Here is a 19735-nt window from a genome sequence, read left to right as displayed (position 1 = left end):
TCTACCCCTCTCTACCCCTCTACCTCTCTCTACTTATTCTCCCTCTCTACCCCTCTCTACCCCTCTACCTCTCTCTACTTCTTCTCCCTCTCTACCCCTCTACCTCTCTCTACTTCTTCTCCCTCTCTACCCCTCTCTACCCCTCTACCTCTCTCTACTTATTCTCCCTCTCTACCCCTCTACCTCTCTCTACTTCTTCTCTCTCTCTTCCCCTCTCTCCCCTCTCTCCCTCTCTACCTCCCTCTCTCTCTCCCTCTCTCTCTCCCTCTCTACCCCTCTCTACCCTTCTACCTCTCTCTACTTCTTCTCCCTCTCTACCCCTCTACCTCTCTCTACTTCTTCTCCCTCTCTACCCCTCTCTACCCCTCTACCTCTCTCTACTTATTCTCCCTCTCTACCCCTCTACCTCTCTCTACTTCTTCTCCCTCTCTACCCCTCTCTACCCCTCTACCTCTCTCTAATTATTCTCCCTCTCTACCCTCTACCTCTCTCAACTTCTTCTCCCTCTCTACCCCCCTCTCTCTCTCTTCCCCTCTCTCCCTCTCTACCTCCCTCTCTCTCTCCCCCTCTCTCTCTCCCTCTCTACCCCTCTCTACCCCTCTACCTCTCTCTACTTCTTCTCCCTCTCTACCCCTCTACCTCTCTCTACTTCTTCTCCATCTCTACCCCTCTACCTCTCTCTACTTCTTCTCCCTCTCTACCCCTCTACCTCTCTCTACTTCTTCTCCCTCTCTACCCCTCTACCTCTCTCTACTTCTTCTCCCTCTCTACCCCTCTCTACCCCTCTACCTCTCTCTAATTATTCTCCCTCTCTACCCCTCTACCTCTCTCAACTTCTTCTCCCTCTCTACCCCCCCTCTCTCTCTCTTCCCCTCTCTCCCTCTCTACCTCCCTCTCTCTCTCCCTCTCTCTCTCCCTCTCTACCCCTCTCTACCCCTCTACCTCTCTCTACTTCTTCTCCCTCTCTACCCCTCTACCTCTCTCTACTTCTTCTCCATCTCTACCCCTCTACCTCTCTCTACTTCTTCTCCCTCTCTACCCCTCTACCTCTCTCTACTTCTTCTCCCTCTCTACCCCTCTCTACCCCTCTACCTCTCTCTACTTATTCTCCCTCTCTACCCCTCTACCTCTCTCAACTTCTTCTCCCTCTCTACCCCCCCTCTCTACCTCCCTCTCTCTCTCCCTCTCTACCCCTCTCTACCCCTCTACCTCTCTCTACTTCTTCTCCCTCTCTACCCCTCTACCTCTCTCTACCTCTTCTCCCTCTCTACCCCTCTACCTCTCTCTACTTCTTCTCCCTCTCTACCCCTCTCTACCCCTCTACCTCTCTCTACTTCTTCTCCCTCTCAACCCCTCTGCCTCCCTCCCTCCCTCCCTCCCTCAGTGCTGACTGGTTTGGTTTCCCACATACTTCTACAACATCCTGAGTCGAACACAGATCAAAGGGATAATCTGACGTCAGGCAGCGGAGGAGCGGAGGGGAACTAAATTATCCGTGGCAGGCGGCATGGCTCTCACACACCCAATGGCTTTTGTTACGTTTAAATGGGGAAAGGTCAGGCTGGCGTTTCAGCCACGGCTCGGCGGCGACAGGAGAGGAATAATGTGGAGGAGAGAGAGTGCCTATAGACCATGCAACACTTTTATGTGTTTGATTCCCACAGGGGACCAGTACTAAAATAAATGTGAACATGAATGCACTCACTACTGTAAGGGGCTGTAGATATTACTGTAAAGGGGCTGTAGATACTACTGTAAAGGGACTGTAGAAATTACTGTAAAGGGGCTGTAGATATTACTGTAAAGGGGCTGTAGATACTACTATAAGGGGCTGTAGATATTACTGTAAAGGGGCTGTAGATACTACTGTAAGGGGCTGTAGATACTAGTGTAAGGGGCTGTAGATACTACTGTAAAGGGGTGTAGATACTACTGTAAAGGGGTGTAGATACTACTGTAAAGGGGCTCTAGATACTACTGTAAAGGGGCTCTAGATACTACTGTAAAGGGGCTGTAGATACTACTGTAAAGGGGCTCTAGATACTACTGTAAAGGGGCTGTAGATACTACTGTAAGGGGCTGTAGATACTAGTGTAAGGGGCTGTAGATACTACTGTAAAGGGGTGTAGATACTACTGTAAAGGGGTGTAGATACTACTGTAAAGGGGCTCTAGATACTACTGTAAGGGGCTGTAGATACTACTGTAAAGGGGTGTAGATACTACTGTAAAGGGGCTCTAGATACTACTGTAAGGGGCTCTATATACTACTGTAAAGGGGCTATAGATATTACTGTAAAGGGGCTGTAGATACTACTGTTAAGGGCTGTAGATACTATTGTAAAGGGCTTTAGATACTACTGTAAAGGGCTGTAGATATTACTGTAAAGGGGCTGTATATATTACTGTAAAGGGGATGTAGATACTACTGTAAGGGGCTGTAGATACTACTGTAAGGGGCTGTAGATACTACTGTAAAGGGGCTGTAGATACTACTGTAAAGGGGCTCTAGATATTACTGTAAAGGGGCTCTAGATACTACTGTAAAGGGGCTGTAGATACTATTGTAAGGGGCTGTAGATACTACTGTAAAGGGGCTCTAGATACTACTGTAAGGGGCTGTAGATATTACTGTAAAGGGGCTCTAGATACTACTGTAAAGGGCTGTAGATATTACTGTAAAGGGGCTGTAGATACTACTGTAAAGGGGCTCTAGATACTACTGTAAGGGGCTGTACATACTACTGTAAGGGGCTGTAGATACTACTGTAAGGGGCTGTAGATACTACTGTAAGGGGCTGTAGATACTACTGTAAAGGGCTGTAGATACTACTGTAAAGGGCTGTAGATATTACTGTAAGGGACTGTAGATACTACTGTAAAGGGCTGTAGATATTACTGTAAAGGGCTGTAGATATTATTGTAAAGGGCTGTACATACTACTGACTAGTCTCCTAGGCTGACTAGATGACTGACTAGTCTCCTAGGCTGACTAGATGACTGACTAGTCTCCTAGGCTGAGTAGATGACTGACTAGTCTCCTAGGCTGACTAGATGACTGACTAGTCTCCTAGGCTGACTAGATGACTGACTACTCTCCTAGGCTGAGTAGATGACTGACTAGTCTCCTAGGCTGACTAGATGACTGACTAGTCTCCTAGGCTGAGTAGATGACTGATTACTCTCCTAGGCTGAGTAGATGACTGACTAGTCTCCTAGGCTGAGTAGATGACTGACTAGTCTCCTAGGCTGAGTAGATGACTGACTAGTCTCCTAGGCTGAGTAGATGACTGATTACTCTCCTAGGCTGAGTAGATGACTGACTACTCTCCTAGGCTGAGTAGATGACTGACTAGTCTCCTAGGCTGACTAGATGACTGACTAGTCTCCTAGGCTGAGTAGATGACTGATTACTCTCCTAGGCTGACTAGATGACTGACTAGTCTCCTAGGCTGAGTAGATGACTGACTAGTCTCCTAGGCTGACTAGATGACTGACTAGTCTCCTAGGCTGAGTAGATGACTGATTACTCTCCTAGGCTGACTAGATGACTGACTAGTCTCCTAGGCTGACTAGATGACTGACTAGTCTCCTAGGCTGAGTAGATGACTGACTAGTCTCCTAGGCTGACTAGATGACTGACTAGTCTCCTAGGCTGAGTAGATGACTGATTACTCTCCTAGGCTGACTAGATGACTGACTAGTCTCCTAGGCTGAGTAGATGACTGACTAGTCTCCTAGGCTGACTAGATGACTGACTAGTCTCCTAGGCTGACTAGATGACTGACTAGTCTCCTAGGCTGAGTAGATGACTGACTAGTCTCCTAGGCTGACTAGATGACTGATTACTCTCCTAGGCTGACTAGATGACCGACTAGTCTCCTAGGCTGAGTAGATGACTGACTAGTCCTCTCGGCTGAGTAGATGACTGACTAGTCCTCTCGGCTGAGTAGATGACTGACTAGTCCTCTCGGCTGAGTAGATGACTGACTAGTCTCATAGGCTGAGTAGATGACTGACTAGTCTCCTAGGCTGACTAGATGACTGATTACTCTCCTAGGCTGACTAGATGACCGACTAGTCTCCTAGGCTGAGTAGATGACTGACTAGTCTCCTAGGCTGACTAGATGACTGACTAGTCTCCTAGGCTGACTAGATGACTGACTAGTCTCCTAGGCTGAGTAGATGACTGACTAGTCTCCTAGGCTGAGTAGATGACTGACTAGTCTCCTAGGCTGAGTAGATGACTGACTAGTCTCCTAGGCTGAGTAGATGACTGACTAGTCTCCTAGGCTGACTAGATGACTGACTAGTCTCCTAGGCTGAGTAGATGACTGATTACTCTCCTAGGCTGAGTAGATGACTGACTACTCTCCTAGGCTGAGTAGATGACTGACTAGTCTCCTAGGCTGACTAGATGACTGACTAGTCTCCTAGGCTGAGTAGATGACTGATTACTCTCCTAGGCTGACTAGATGACTGACTAGTCTCCTAGGCTGAGTAGATGACTGACTAGTCTCCTAGGCTGACTAGATGACTGACTAGTCTCCTAGGCTGACTAGATGACTGACTAGTCTCCTAGGCTGAGTAGATGACTGACTAGTCTCCTAGGCTGACTAGATGACTGATTACTCTCCTAGGCTGACTAGATGACCGACTAGTCTCCTAGGCTGAGTAGATGACTGACTAGTCCTCTCGGCTGAGTAGATGACTGACTAGTCCTCTCGGCTGAGTAGATGACTGACTAGTCTCATAGGCTGAGTAGATGACTGACTAGTCTCCTAGGCTGACTAGATGACTGATTACTCTCCTAGGCTGACTAGATGACCGACTAGTCTCCTAGGCTGAGTAGATGACTGACTAGTCTCATAGGCTGACTAGATGACTGACTACTCCCCTGGGCTGACTAGCTGACCGACTAGTCTCCTAGGCTGAGGAAATGACTGACTAGTCTCCTAGGCTGAGTTGATGACTGACTAGTCTCCTAGGCTGACTAGATGACTGACTAGTCTCCTAGGCTGACTAGATGACTGATTACTCTCCTAGGCTGACTAGATGACCGACTAGTCTCCTAGGCTGAGTAAGATGACTGACTAGTCTCCTAGGCTGAGTTGATGACTGATTACTCTCCTTGGCTGAGTAGATGACTGACTACTCTCCTAGGCTGAGTAGATGACTGACTAGTCTCCTAGGCTGACTAGATGACCGACTAGTCTCCTAGGCTGAGTAGATGACTGATGATTTTCATTGTCAACACAAATGTAAATGTAGATCCCCCCTAGCCTGTTTTCTCTTGAGAGCCAGGTCTGCCTTCAATGGCTTCTCTCAATAGCAAGGCAATGCTCACTGAGTCTGTACATAGTCAAAGCTTTCTTCATGTTTGGGTCAGTCACAGTGGACAGGTATTCTGCCACTGTGCACTCTCTGTTTAGGGCCAAATACCATTCTAGTTTGCTCTGGGGTTTTTTGTTAATTATTTCCAATGTGTCAAGTAATAATATTTTTGTTTTCTCATGATTTGGTTGGGTTTAATTAGGTTGCTGTCCTGGGGCTCTGTGGGCTATGTTGACTCTCTCCCCCTCTCTCTCTCTTTCTCCACCTCTCTCCCTCTCTCCCTCGCTCCACCTTTCCCTCTTTCTCTCCCTCTCTCCCCCTCTCTCCACCTCTCTCCCTCTCTCCCTCGCTCCACCTTTCCCTCTCTGTCCCTCTCCACCTCTCTCCCTCTCTCCACCTCTCTCTCTCTCTCTCCACCTCTCTCCACCTCTCTCCCTCTCTGTCCCTCTCCACCTCTCTCCCTCTCTCCCTCTCTCCACCTCTCTCCACCTCTCCCTCTCTCCACCTTTCCCTCTTTCCCCTGTGGTATTGTGTTAATCATTCTGTCTGAGTGTTTTCACAGTGTCACTAATGAAACTCTATTTATCCGTTTGTATCTGGCCTGTACTTGCAGGCCTCGAGCACAGTAACAGCTCTTATCTGGAGCTACAGTAGTCAGGAAGCAGCTCCTATACCATAGAAATAACTGCTCCTGGATCAGTATTAGATTCCCCCTCAGCTACAGTAGTCAGGAAGCAGCTCCTATACCATAGAAATAACTGCTCCTGGATCAGTATTAAGATCCCCCCCTCAGCTACAGTAATCAGGAAGCAGCTCCTATACCATAGAAATAACTGCTCCTGGATCAGTATTAGATTCCCCCTCAGCTACAGTAATCAGGAAGCAGCTCCTATACCATAGAAATAACTGCTCCTGGATCAGTATTAGATTCCCCCTCAGCTACAGTAGTCAGGAAGCAGCTCCTATACCATAGAAATAACTGCTCCTGGATCAGTATTAAGATCCCCCCTCAGCTACAGTAATCAGGAAGCAGCTCCTATACCATATAAATAACTGCTCCTGGATCAGTATTAGATTCCCCCTCAGCTACAGTAGTCAGGAAGCAGCTCCTATACCATAGAAATAACTGCTCCTGGATCAGTATTACGATTCCCCCTCAGCTATCTGTTATCTGTTGTCTGATGTAAGACCTTAGGAGAGCCATGGCTGTACAGTACCCTTCTTATGGGCATTTTAATTAAACATTCGTAGCCTGGCCAGCCCACTGCTGAGAGAGCCAGTCAGAGAAAGGGCCATGAAGAGGGAACAGGATCGGAGCCATGAAACACATTTAGTGTGACACGTGGCGCGTTAAACAGAGGGAAATTGTATGGACTCGAACTCGAGCGCAATCAGAGACACATACACAGATTTACTCACTGTCATTTCAGTGTTGGCCTCTTTAGATGTTTGCTACAATGTGTAATACAATCCTTATGTGAGTGTATTTTCTTTACTCGGTGTGCATACAGATACCCAATCCACCTAACAGGAGGCCAAGCCAACTATGACATCTTCTTCCTAGATGTAAATCTGCATGCTAGCTCCGAGTTCAAATTGTTACCCTGGCATCATTCCTGGTTTCTGCCGGTAACTATCAAACAATCAGTTGCCGTCCTCTCTGCCTAATGTCCTCCTCTGGTGTGATCAGTGCTTTGTTGACAAGCCATTTCATTGCTGTCCCAGTCCAGGCTGAACAACCCTCACTCTCTCTCTCTGTATATCTCTCTGTATCTCTCTCAATTCAATTCAATTCAAGGGCTTTATTGGCATGGGAAACATGTGTTAACATTGCCAAAGCAAGTGAGGTAGATAATATATAAAGTGAATATATAAAGTGAAATAAACAATAAAAATTAACAGTAAACATTACACATACAGAAGTTTCAAAACAATAAAGACATTACAAATGTCATATTATATGTATATACAGTGTTTTAACAATGTACAAATGGTAAAGGACACAAGATAAAATAAATAAGCATAAATATGGGTTGTATTTACAATGGTGTGTGTTCTTCACTGGTTGCCCTTTTCTCGTGGCAACAGGTTACACATCTTGCTGCTGTGATGGCACACTGTGGAATTCCACCCAGTAGATATGGGAGTTTATCAAAATTGGATTTGTTTTCGAATTCTTTGTGGATCTGTGTAATCTGAGGGAAATATGTCTCTCTAATATGGTCATACATTGGGCAGGAGGTTAGGAAGTGCATCTCTGTTTCCACCTCATTTTGTGGGCAGTGAGCACATAGCCTGTCTTCTCTTGAGAGCCATGTCTGCCTACGGCGGCCTTTCTCAATAGCAAGGCTATGCTCACTGAGTCTGTACATAGTCAAAGCTTTCTTTACGTTTGGGTCAGTCACAGTGGTCAGGTATTCTGCCACTGTGTACTCTGTTTAGGGCCAAATAGCATTCAAGTTTGCTCTGTTTTTTTGTTCATTCTTTCCAATGTGTCAAGTAATTATTTTTTCTCATGATTTGCTTGGGTCTAATTGTGCTGCTGTCCTGGGGCTCTGTAGGTTGTGTTTGTGAACAGAGCCCCAGGACCAGCTTGCTTAGGGGACTCTTCTCCAGGTTAATCCCTCTGTAGGTGATGGCTTTGTTATGGAAGGTTTGTGAATCGCTTCCTTTTAGGTGGTTATAGAATTTAACGGCTCTTTCGTGGATTTTGATAATTAGTGGGTATCGGCCTAATTCTGCTCTGCATGCATTATTTGGTGTTCTATGTTGTACACGGAGGATATTTTTGCAGAATTCTGCGTGCAGAGTCTCAATTTGGTGTTTGTCCCATTTTGTGAAGTCTTGGTTGGTGAGCGGACCCCAGACCTCACAACCATAAAGGGCAATGGGCTCTATGACTGATTCAAGTGTTTTTATCTCTCTCTCTCTTCAAGCAAACTCTCTCTCTCTCTCTCTTCAAGCAAACTCTCTCTCTTTCTCTCAATTCAATTCAATTCAAGGGCTTTATTTGCATGGGAAACATATGTTAACATTGCCAAACTAAGTGAAGTAGATAATAAACAAAAGTGATATAATAAAATTAAAAATTAAAAGAAATGTTGTTGTTTTTTCCAAAAGAAAATGCTCATTTTAACCAAACACTGTTTGTGTACATGGATTTATAATGTTGAATATTTTTCCCCCAACACCACTTTCCATCAGTTTGTATAGCAGACCCTCATGCCAGATTGAGTCAAAGGCTTTTTTGAAATCAACAAAGCATGAGAAGACTTTGCCTTTGTTTTGGTTTGTTTGTTTGTCAATTAGGGTGTGCATGGTGAATACATGGTCTGTTGTACTGTAATTTGGTAAAAAGCCAATTTGACATTTGTTCAGTACATTGTTTTCACTGAGGAAATGTCTGCTGTTCATGATAATGCAGAGGATTTTCCCAAGGTTGCTGTTGACACATATCCCACGGTAGTTATTGGGGTCAAATGTGTCTACTTGGGGTGATCAGTCCTTGGTTCCAAATATTGTGGAAGATGTCAGAGCTAAGGATGATGTTAAAGAGTTTAAATATTGGCAATTGGAATTTGTGGTCTGTATATTTCATAATTTCATTGAGGATACTATCAACACCACAGCCTTTTTGGGTTGGAGGGTTTGTGTCTTTCTAGAAAAATCTCTCTCTCTTCTCAGAGGTTGCAGAGGGGTGGCAACCATTCCTTATCTGGTCCTGATGAGGCTTGTCTGCCAATAGCGCTGCATTTCTTCAGGGTGGATCGCATTAGAATAATACTCAGCATGCTTTGCAATTGTTAATTTTTACATATACATTCATATTTAGTTAATTTAACAGACACTTTTATCACACCATAATGCTTCTGATTTAAAAAATGTGAACCGATATATAAAAAGGCATTGAAAATACAAATTACTATATTTTGAAAATGCAAAATACATTTGGAGTGTAGTTCAAATCACAAAATACTCAGAATACTCAGAATACTCAATAATAAGTTTCATATACATAGAAAACTGCCCATCTCTGGGTCCACTGAGACGGCCATCAAGACTAATTGTGTGCCATGCCATTACCAAGGGATGGGAGGAGAGGAGTGGAGTGGAGGGGGGCTGTCAGGCCTGTCCTGCGGTGTGGAAATTTGAATTGTGTCTGTTGGCTGTTGATAAATACAATCTCTCTCCCATCTTCCTCCTCCTCCCCCATCTGGTCCTCTCCTGGCTGACCTGGCATCCGTTTGGCGTGGAGACGGTAGCAGCAGGCAGTGTGGTCTTTATTTTGATTTATTTATGGACTAACTTAATTATTCATTGGGCCAGATAGAGAGAATAAACTGTAGGGTGTGCAGATCTCACTGCTAGCCTTTCAAAGGCTTTTTCTCTGGTCATGAATGACCAGTGATTTGTTTCGCTGGCTGGGGCTCAGGCTCTTTGATCAGTGAGGTTGATCAGTGAGACAAAGAGGAGTCAGTGTGTTCGTATAATTAGAGGAATAGTGTAACTAACTGTAGTACTGTTGATAGTCTCCAAATGTCGGCTACTATATGCTTGTATTATTTTCTATGGTCCAGATCAGGGTATCCCAAACTGGGTCCTGGAACTCCCACCTGGTTGCACGTTTTGGTTGTTTTGCTCTAGCACTAAATCATCAATTGTTTATCTCTTTCTTTTCATGTAATTGATTCATTTTCATTGAAATTGATTCGTTTGTTTTCATGGCTGGTAGAAATAACACCGGCTGTGTTCTTTAGTGCTTCCCAATGTGGGTGGGAGAGGTGGTACCCATGAATCATACAAATAATGTGTTGAAGTTCAAATGAGGCCAGTGTGGTTGCTCTTCCCTGATCTCACCCACACACTGTACTGTGGCTGTCTCCCTGACTGGCAGCGTGTGTGGAGAGGTGCCCCAGGTGGATGTGTGTGTCCTGTCCATGCTGCAGAGTGTTGTTGTCAGCCGGTGTTATTGGAGCGAGCCGCGAACAGAATCGTGTTTCACTCCTCCCGAGGGGCAGGTTTGGGGTTGGGGGTGCTGTACCTGCGATTGTTCCTCCTCAGAGTTTCAGTCAAGCCCTCTGCACGACCGCTGCCTACAGACACTGGAGCAACACTGAGCATCACTCATTATGGTGTCTGACTACACTACCAGTCTGACTATTCATACTCTGACTCTACTCATACTCTAAATCTACGTATACTCTAAATCTACTCATACTCTGACTCTACTCTGACTCTACTCATACTCATATTCTGACATTATTCATACTCATATTCTGACTCTACTCATACTCTGACTCTACTCTAAATCTACTCATACTCTGACTCTATTCATACTCTGACTCTATTCATACTCTGATTCTGCTCATACTCTGACTACTCATACTCTACTCTGACCCGACTCATACTCTACTCTGACTCTACTCATACTCTAACTCTATTCATACTCTGACTATACTCATACTCTACTCGTACTCTGACTCTACTCATATTCTGACTCTTTTCATACTCTGACTCTACTCATACTCTGACGCTACTCATACTCTGACTCTATTCATACTCTGATTCTGCTCGTACTCTGACTCTACTCATACTCTACTCTGACTCTACTCATACTCTGCCTCTACTCATACTCTGCCTCTACTCATACTCTGATTATACTCATACTCTACTCATACTCTGACTACTCATACTCTGACTCTATTCGTACTCTGACTCTACTCGTACTCTACTCTACTCATATTCTGACTCTATTCATACTCTGATGCTACTCATACTCTGACTCTATTCATACTCTGATTCTGCTCATACTTTGACTCTACTCATACTCTACTCATACTCTGACTCTACTCATACTCTGACATTAGTCATACTCTGACTATTCATACTCTGACTCTATTCATACTCTGACTCTATTCATACTCTGACTCTACTCATACTCATACTCTGACTCTACTCATACTCTACTCATACTCTGACTCTACTCATACTCTGACTCTACTCATGCTCTACTCTGACTCTACTCTGACTCTACTCATACTCTGACTCTATTCATACTCTGACTCTACTCATACTCTGACGCTACTCATACTCTGACTCTATTCATACTCTGATTCTGCTCATACTCTGACTCTACTCATACTCTACTCTGACTCTACTCATACTCTGACTCTACTCATACTCTGATTATACTCATACTCTACTCATACTCTGACTACTCATACTCTGACTCTATTCGTACTCTGACTCTACTCGTACTCTACTCTACTCATATTCTGCCTCTATTCATATTCTGACTCTACTCATACTCTGACGCTACTCATACTCTGACTCTATTCATACTCTGATTCTGCTCATACTTTGACTCTACTCATACTCTACTCATACTCTGACTCTACTCATACTCTGACATTACTCATACTCTGACTCTTCATACTCTGACTCTATTCATACTCTGACTCTATTCATACTCTGACTCTACTCATACTCTGACTCTATTCATACTCTGACTCTACTCATACTCTGACTCATACTCATACTCTACTCATACTCTGACTCTACTCATACTCTGACTCTACTCATACTCTGACTCTACTCATATTCTGACTCTATTCATACTCTGACTCTACTCATACTCTACTCTTACTCTACTCACACTCTACTCTGACTCTACTCATACTCTGACTCTACTCATACTCTGACTCTATTCATACTCTGATTATACTCATACTCTACTCATACTCTGACTCTACTCATACTCTGACTCTATTCGTACTCTGACTCTACTCATACTCTACTCATACGTTGACTCTACTCATACTCATACTCTTACTCTACTCATACTCTGACTCTACTCATACTCTGACTCTACTCATACCTGACTCATACTCATACTCTACTCATACTCTGCCTCTACTCATACTCTGACGCTACTCATACTCTGGCTCTACTGATACTCTGACTCTACTCATACTCTGACTCTACTGATACTCTGACTCTACTCATACTCTGACTCTCTCTACATCACTTGCTCCAGATTCAACTGTTCTGCCTGCGGCTATGGAATCCTGACCTGTTCACCGGACGTGCTACCTGTCCCAGACCTATTATTTGACCATGCTGGTCATTTATGAACATTTGATCATCTTGGCCATGTTCTGTTATAATCTCCACCCGGCACAGCCAGAAGAGGACTGGCCACCCCTCATAGCCTGGTTCCTCTCTAGGTTTCTTCCTAGGTTTTGGCCTTTCTAGGGAGTTTTTCCTAGCCACCGTGCTTCAACACCTGCATTGCTTGCTGTTTGGGGTTTTAGGCTGGGTTTCTGTACAGCACTTTGAGATATCAGCTGATGTACGGAGGGCTATTTAATTTGATTTGTTGACTACTAAGGGAATGATTAAACCTGCTAGAATAGAATATCTGTCTCCTTTGATTGCTCTATTCAAAATGATCACGCCGTTCATTCACTAATAGGTTTGTAAGGCTTTTAGCCATCGGGAGAGATAGCATGTATGTATCTCTGTCCACGTCTCATAATGGTAATTCTCTGTCAGCGGCAGCCTCCTGTGTGATGATTTAGTGTGAGGTGCTTTCTACCAAGCTAGTAGGCTACTAAACACTTTGCCTCAGGTACTGTCATACTCAGCTGGATCTTAAGCCAGTTAGCTTCTTTTTTTTCTTTTTTTTTTTAAACATGCACACTGTGGTTTGAGTTACAGCAATAGCACTGTTAATGAGCATCTACATGTCCACAGTTGGGTTAATGTGATTATACAGTGTGGCTGTGATTATTATATTGTAACGATGTGCGCTGAGAGTTCAGGGAGTTTTAATATAATCCAAAGCAAGAAACACTAACCAGCACATGACAGGTGACTCTGATGATGTGCAGGTGTTCGTAACGATGGTGACAGGTGCGCGCCATAACGAGCAGCCTGGTGACCTAGAAGCCAGAGAGGGAGCACACGTGATAGTACCCTCTCCCCGACGCACGGCTTTAGCCGCAGGACGCCGACCAAAATGACGATCCTGGGGATCAGGAGCGTACCGAAAACCTGTCAGTCCGGCTGAGACACGGGACCATGGCGACCTAGAGCGCCTTGGAGAGAGCATACGTGACGGTACCCCCTCCCCAGCGGATTCGGCTCCAGCCGCAGGACGCCAACCAAAGGGACGATCCCGGGGATCAGGAGCGGGAGCACACATGATATATATCCACTTTTCAAAATCCTCATGTATGGGTTATAGTATTTAACCTTTGACTTTATAGGGGTCATGGGTCACACAGGCCCGGGCTTATATAATGTGCCGTAGTGACACACACACACACACACACACACACACACACACACACACACACACACACTACGCATGTTTACCTAAGAGATGTCATGTCATGGTTGAAATGTGACAGGGCCCTCACAATTCACTCGAGCCCAAATCAAACACTTCATGACACTGTCTGACCCATAAAACCTCAGGCTGAGGAACACTGCTTGTTCAAGCATGTTGTGTGTTCATGCTATTTCCAACGGAGGCTATTAGCCCATATTGCTCTGTACTGTTGAGACCATCGTTTTGATTACCGGTTACATTACATTGTTGTTGTTCCCTTTTCCTCTATTGTGTTAATATCTCACGTCTGTTCTACTCTTTTCTTCACTAACTCTAGACCAGTGATGTTAATATCTCACGTCTGTTCTACTCTTTTCTTCACTAACTCTAGACCAGTGATGTTAATATCTCACGTCTGTTCTACTCTTTTCTTCATTAACTCTAGACCAGTGATGTTAATATCTCACGTCTGTTCTACTCTTTTCTTCACTAACTCTAGACCAGTGATGTTAATATCTCACGTCTGTTCTACTCTTTTCTTCACTAACTCTAGACCAGCGATGTTAATATCTCACGTCTGTTCTACTCTTTTCTTCACTAACTCTAGACCAGCGATGTTAATATCTCACGTCTGTTCTACTCTTTTCTTCACTAACTCTAGACCAGTGATGTTAATATCTCACGTCTGTTCTACTCTTTTCTTCACTAACTCTAGACCAGTGATGTTAATATCTCACGTCTGTTCTACTCTTTTCTTCACTAACTCTAGACCAGCGATGTTAATATCTCACGTCTGTTCTACTCTTTTCTTCATTAACTCTAGACCAGCGATGTTAATATCTCACACCTGTTCTACTCTTTTCTTCATTAACTCTAGACCAGCGATGTTAATATCTCACACCTGTTCTACTCTTTTCTTCATTAACTCTAGACCAGTGATGTTAATATCTCACGTCTGTTCTACTCTTTTCTTCATTAACTCTAGACCAGCGATGTTAATATCTCACGTCTGTTCTACTCTTTTCTTCACTAACTCTAGACCAGTGATGTTAATATCTCACGTCTGTTCTACTCTTTTCTTCATTAACTCTAGACCAGTGATGTTAATATCTCACGTCTGTTCTACTCTTTTCTTCACTAACTCTAGACCAGTGATGTTAATATCTCACGTCTGTTCTACTCTTTTCTTCATTAACTCTAGACCAGTGATGTTAATATCTCACGTCTGTTCTACTCTTTTCTTCATTAACTCTAGACCAGTGATGTTAATATCTCACGTCTGTTCTACTCTTTTCTTCACTAACTCTAGACCAGTGATGTTAATATCTCACGTCTGTTCTACTCTTTCTTCACTAACTCTAGACCAGTGATGTTAATATCTCACGTCTGTTCTACTCTTTCTTCACTAACTCTAGACCAGCGATGTTAATATCTCACACCTGTTCTACTCTTTTCTTCATTAACTCTAGGCCAGTGATGTTAATATCTCACGTCTGTTCTACTCTTTTCTTCATTAACTCTAGACCAGCGACATCAATATCTCACGTCTGTTCTACTCTTTTCTTCATTAACTCTAGACCAGTGATGTTAATATCTCACGTCTGTTCTACTCTTTTCTTCACTAACTCTAGACCAGTGATGTTAATATCTCACACCTGTTCTACTCTTTTCTTCATTAACTCTAGACCAGCGATGTTAATATCTCACGTCTGTTCTACTCTTTTCTTCATTAACTCTAGACCAGCGATGTTAATATCTCACGTCTGTTCTACTCTTTTCTTCACTAACTCTAGACCAGCGATGTTAATATCTCACGTCTGTTCTACTCTTTCTTCATTAACTCTAGACCAGCGATGTTAATATCTCACGTCTGTTCTACTCTTTTCTTCACTAACTCTAGACCAGTGATGTTAATATCTCACGTCTGTTCTACTCTTTTCTTCATTAACTCTAGACCAGCGACATCAATATCTCACGTCTGTTCTACTCTTTTCTTCACTAACTCTAGACCAGTGATGTTAATATCTCACGTCTGTTCTACTCTTTTCTTCACTAACTCTAGACCAGCGACATCAATATCTCACACCTGTTCTACTCTTTTCTTCACTAACTCTAGACCAGTGATGTTAATATCTCACGTCTGTTCTACTCTTTTCTTCATTAACTCTAGACCAGTGATGTTAATATCTCACGTCTGTTCTACTCTTTTCTTCACTAACTCTAGACCAGCGACATCAATATCTCACACCTGTTCTACTCTTTCTTCACTAACTCTAGACCAGTGATGTTAATATCTCACACCTGTTCTACTCTTTTCTTCATTAACTCTAGACCAGTGATGTTAATATCTCACACCTGTTCTACTCTTTTCTTCACTAACTCTAGACCAGCGATGTTAATATCTCACGTCTGTTCTACTCTTTTCTTCATTAACTCTAGACCAGTGATGTTAATATCTCACGTCTGTTCTACTCTTTTCTTCACTAACTCTAGACCAGTGATGTTAATATCTCACACCTGTTCTACTCTTTTCTTCATTAACTCTAGACCAGCGATGTTAATATCTCACGTCTGTTCTACTCTTTTCTTCACTAACTCTAGACCAGCGATGTTAATATCTCACGTCTGTTCTACTCTTTTCTTCATTAACTCTAGACCAGTGATGTTAATATCTCACGTCTGTTCTACTCTTTTCTTCACTAACTCTAGACCAGTGATGTTAATATCTCACACCTGTTCTACTCTTTTCTTCATTAACTCTAGACCAGCGACATCAATATCTCACACCTGTTCTACTCTTTTCTTCACTAACTCTAGACCAGCGACATCAATATCTCACGTCTGTTCTACTCTTTTCTTCATTAACTCTAGACCAGCGACATCAATATCTCACACCTGTTCTACTCTTTTCTTCATTAACTCTAGACCAGCGATGTTAATATCTCACGTCTGTTCTACTCTTTTCTTCATTAACTCTAGACCAGCGATGTTAATATCTCACACCTGTTCTACTCTTTTCTTCATTAACTCTAGACCAGTGATGTTAATATCTCACACCTGTTCTACTCTTTTCTTCATTAACTCTAGACCAGTGATGTTAATATCTCACACCTGTTCTACTCTTTTCTTCATTAACTCTAGACCAGTGATGTTAATATCTCACGTCTGTTCTACTCTTTTCTTCACTAACTCTAGACCAGTGATGTTAATATCTCACACCTGTTCTACTCTTTTCTTCATTAACTCTAGACCAGCGACGTTAATATCTCACACCTGTTCTACTCTTTTCTTCATTAACTCTAGACCAGCGACGTCAATATCTCACGTCTGTTCTACTCTTTTCTTCATTAACTCTAGACCAGCGATGTTAATATCTCACGTCTGTTCTACTCTTTTCTTCACTAACTCTAGACCAGCGATGTTAATATCTCACGTCTGTTCTACTCTTTTCTTCATTAACTCTAGACCAGCGACGTTAATATCTCACGTCTGTTCTACTCTTTTCTTCATTAACTCTAGACCAGCGACATCAATATCTCACGTCTGTTCTACTCTTTTCTTCATTAACTCTAGACCAGCGATGTTAATATCTCACACCTGTTCTACTCTTTTCTTCATTAACTCTAGACCAGCGACATCAATATCTCACGTCTGTTCTACTCTTTTCTTCATTAACTCTAGACCAGCGACGTTAATATCTCACACCTGTTCTACTCTTTTCTTCATTAACTCTAGACCAGCGACATCAATATCTCACGTCTGTTCTACTCTTTTCTTCATTAACTCTAGACCAGCGACGTTAATATCTCACACCTGTTCTACTCTTTTCTTCATTAACTCTAGACCAGCGACATCAATATCTCACGTCTGTTCTACTCTTTTCTTCATTAACTCTAGACCAGCGACATCAATATCTCACGTCTGTTCTACTCTTTTCTTCATTAACTCTAGACCAGCGACATCAATATCTCACGTCTGTTCTACTCTTTTCTTCATTAACTCTAGACCAGCGACATTAATATCTCACACCTGTTCTACTCTTTTCTTCATTAACTCTAGACCAGCGACATTAATATATCACACCTGTTCTACTCTTTTCTTCATTAACTCTAGACCAGCGACGTTAATATCTCACCTGTGTGTCTCTGTGTGTCTCTGTGTGTCTCCAGTGTGTGGCTGTGACCTGGCCCGTTCAGGCTTCTTCCAGAAGGGAAGAGAGTACATCTGTACAGAGGACTACCAGCGCCTCTATGGCACCAAGTGTGATAGCTGTGGAGACTTCATCACAGGGGAGGTGGTCTCTGCGCTGGGGCGTACCTACCACCCCAAGTGTTTTGTCTGCAGCATGTGCAGGTAGGTACTGAGAGGCCACACATACACACACACACTACGCACACACACACACACACACACACACACACACACACACTACACACACACACTACACACACACACACACACTACACACACACACACACACTACACACACACACACACACCTACACACACACACACTACACACACACACACACACACACACACACACACACACACACACACACACACACACACACACACACACACACACACACACACACACACACACACACACACACACACACACACACACACATATCCACTACATTGATCATCCCTAGCCAGTTAATGCATATCTCTCAGTGTAAGTGCCATGTCAAAAGCACACGACTGAGAGGACAACGTTGGGATGTATATATGTTTGAATTAATTATTGACTTGGCCATGGAGGCAACAATTAGTGAACGATTTGTTTTATTGGTAGGCAGGCAGACATTTAATCAGTGTTGAATTAAATTGATCAAGACGAGAATGCAGATATATTCAGAGAACAAAGAAATTATCATCAGATCAAATGATCAGATGTTTCATCGTATCTTCCAAGAGTAGGAACAGTTCAGTGGGGAGAGGAGTTGTCTTGAGAGAAGGGAAAAGGACATGCAGCCTCCTGTTTCTACTTGTCACGTTGGGAATCTACAGGTAACTGCACAAACAAGGGAAACACGTGAGGGATGACGGATACAAAGTACATTGAATGGAAAGCAGGTGCTTCCACACAGGTGTGGTTCCTGAGGTAATTAAGCAATTATCCTCCCATCATGCTTAGAATCATGTATAAAAATGCTGGGCAGGCTATTAATTTGGCTACCATGGCTATGCCCCCATAGGATGACTATGCCCCCATCCACAGGGGTGGTCACTGAATGGTTTGATGAGCATGATAACGATGTAAACCATATGCCCTGGCCGTCTCAGTCACCAGATCTCAAACCAACTGAACACTTACAGAGAGATTCTGGAGCGTCGCCTGAGACAGCGTTTTTCCACCACCATCAACAAAACACCAAATGATGGAATTTCTCGTGGAAGAAAGGTGTTGCATCCCTCCAATAGAGTTCCAGACACTTGTAGAATCTATGTCAAGGTGCACGGAAGCTGTTCTGGTTGGTGGTGGACCAACGCCCTATTAAGACTCTTTATGTTGGTGTTTCCTTTATTTTGGCAGTTACCAATAGGCGCTCTGAGGAATTACAGTGTCGAAACCCTTCCGTCTGATTGTGTGGTTTACTGTCACTGTTTCAGAGTCTTTTAGAGAGTGATTGAAGAGTTTCAGTGTGTCAGTGTGGTGGGGGCAGTAGAGGTGAGGGTGCCATGACAACAGTTCCTTCTATACTGGTCTGTTTCTTGAGAACATCATGAGAACAGTTCCTTCTCTACTGGTCTGTTTCTTGAGAACATCATGAGAACAGTTCCTTCTATACTGGTCTGTTTCTTGAGAACATCATCAGTTCCTTCTCTACTGGTCTGTTTCTTGAGAACATCATGAGAACAGTTCCTTCTCTACTGGTCTGTTTCTTGAGAACATCATGAGAACAGTTCATTCTATACTGGTCTGTTTCTTGAGAACATCATCAGTTCCTTCTCTACTGGTCTGTTTCTTGAGAACATCATCAGTTCCTTCTCTACTGGTCTGTTTCTTGAGAACATCATCAGTTCCTTCTCTACTGGTCTGTTTCTTGAGAACATCATG

The 19735-nt window shown here is 43.4% G+C and overlaps 1 protein-coding gene across 14 annotated transcripts in view; it reads left to right on the top strand.

Annotated features, from left to right (window-relative positions):
* The window catches only part of LOC118389794 (actin-binding LIM protein 3-like), a 199701-nt gene that overhangs the window by 99733 nt on the left and 80233 nt on the right, over positions 1-19735 (top strand). For all 14 annotated transcript variants that reach the window (XR_008147215.1, XR_008147214.1, XR_008147213.1 and 11 more), the window contains exon 3: positions 17838-18021. Coding sequence is in view for 10 of the 14 variants with exons in the window: in XM_052529427.1 (XP_052385387.1) it covers positions 17838-18021 (184 nt within the window). In the remaining 4 variants the exon portion in view is untranslated. The remainder of the gene's footprint in view (positions 1-17837; positions 18022-19735) is intronic.

This window comes from Oncorhynchus keta, chromosome 11 (genome assembly GCF_023373465.1).
Source record: "Oncorhynchus keta strain PuntledgeMale-10-30-2019 chromosome 11, Oket_V2, whole genome shotgun sequence".
Taxonomy (NCBI): domain Eukaryota; kingdom Metazoa; phylum Chordata; class Actinopteri; order Salmoniformes; family Salmonidae; genus Oncorhynchus; species Oncorhynchus keta.
Note: the sequence above shows the minus strand (reverse complement) of the source record. Positions and strands in the feature narration are given on the sequence as shown.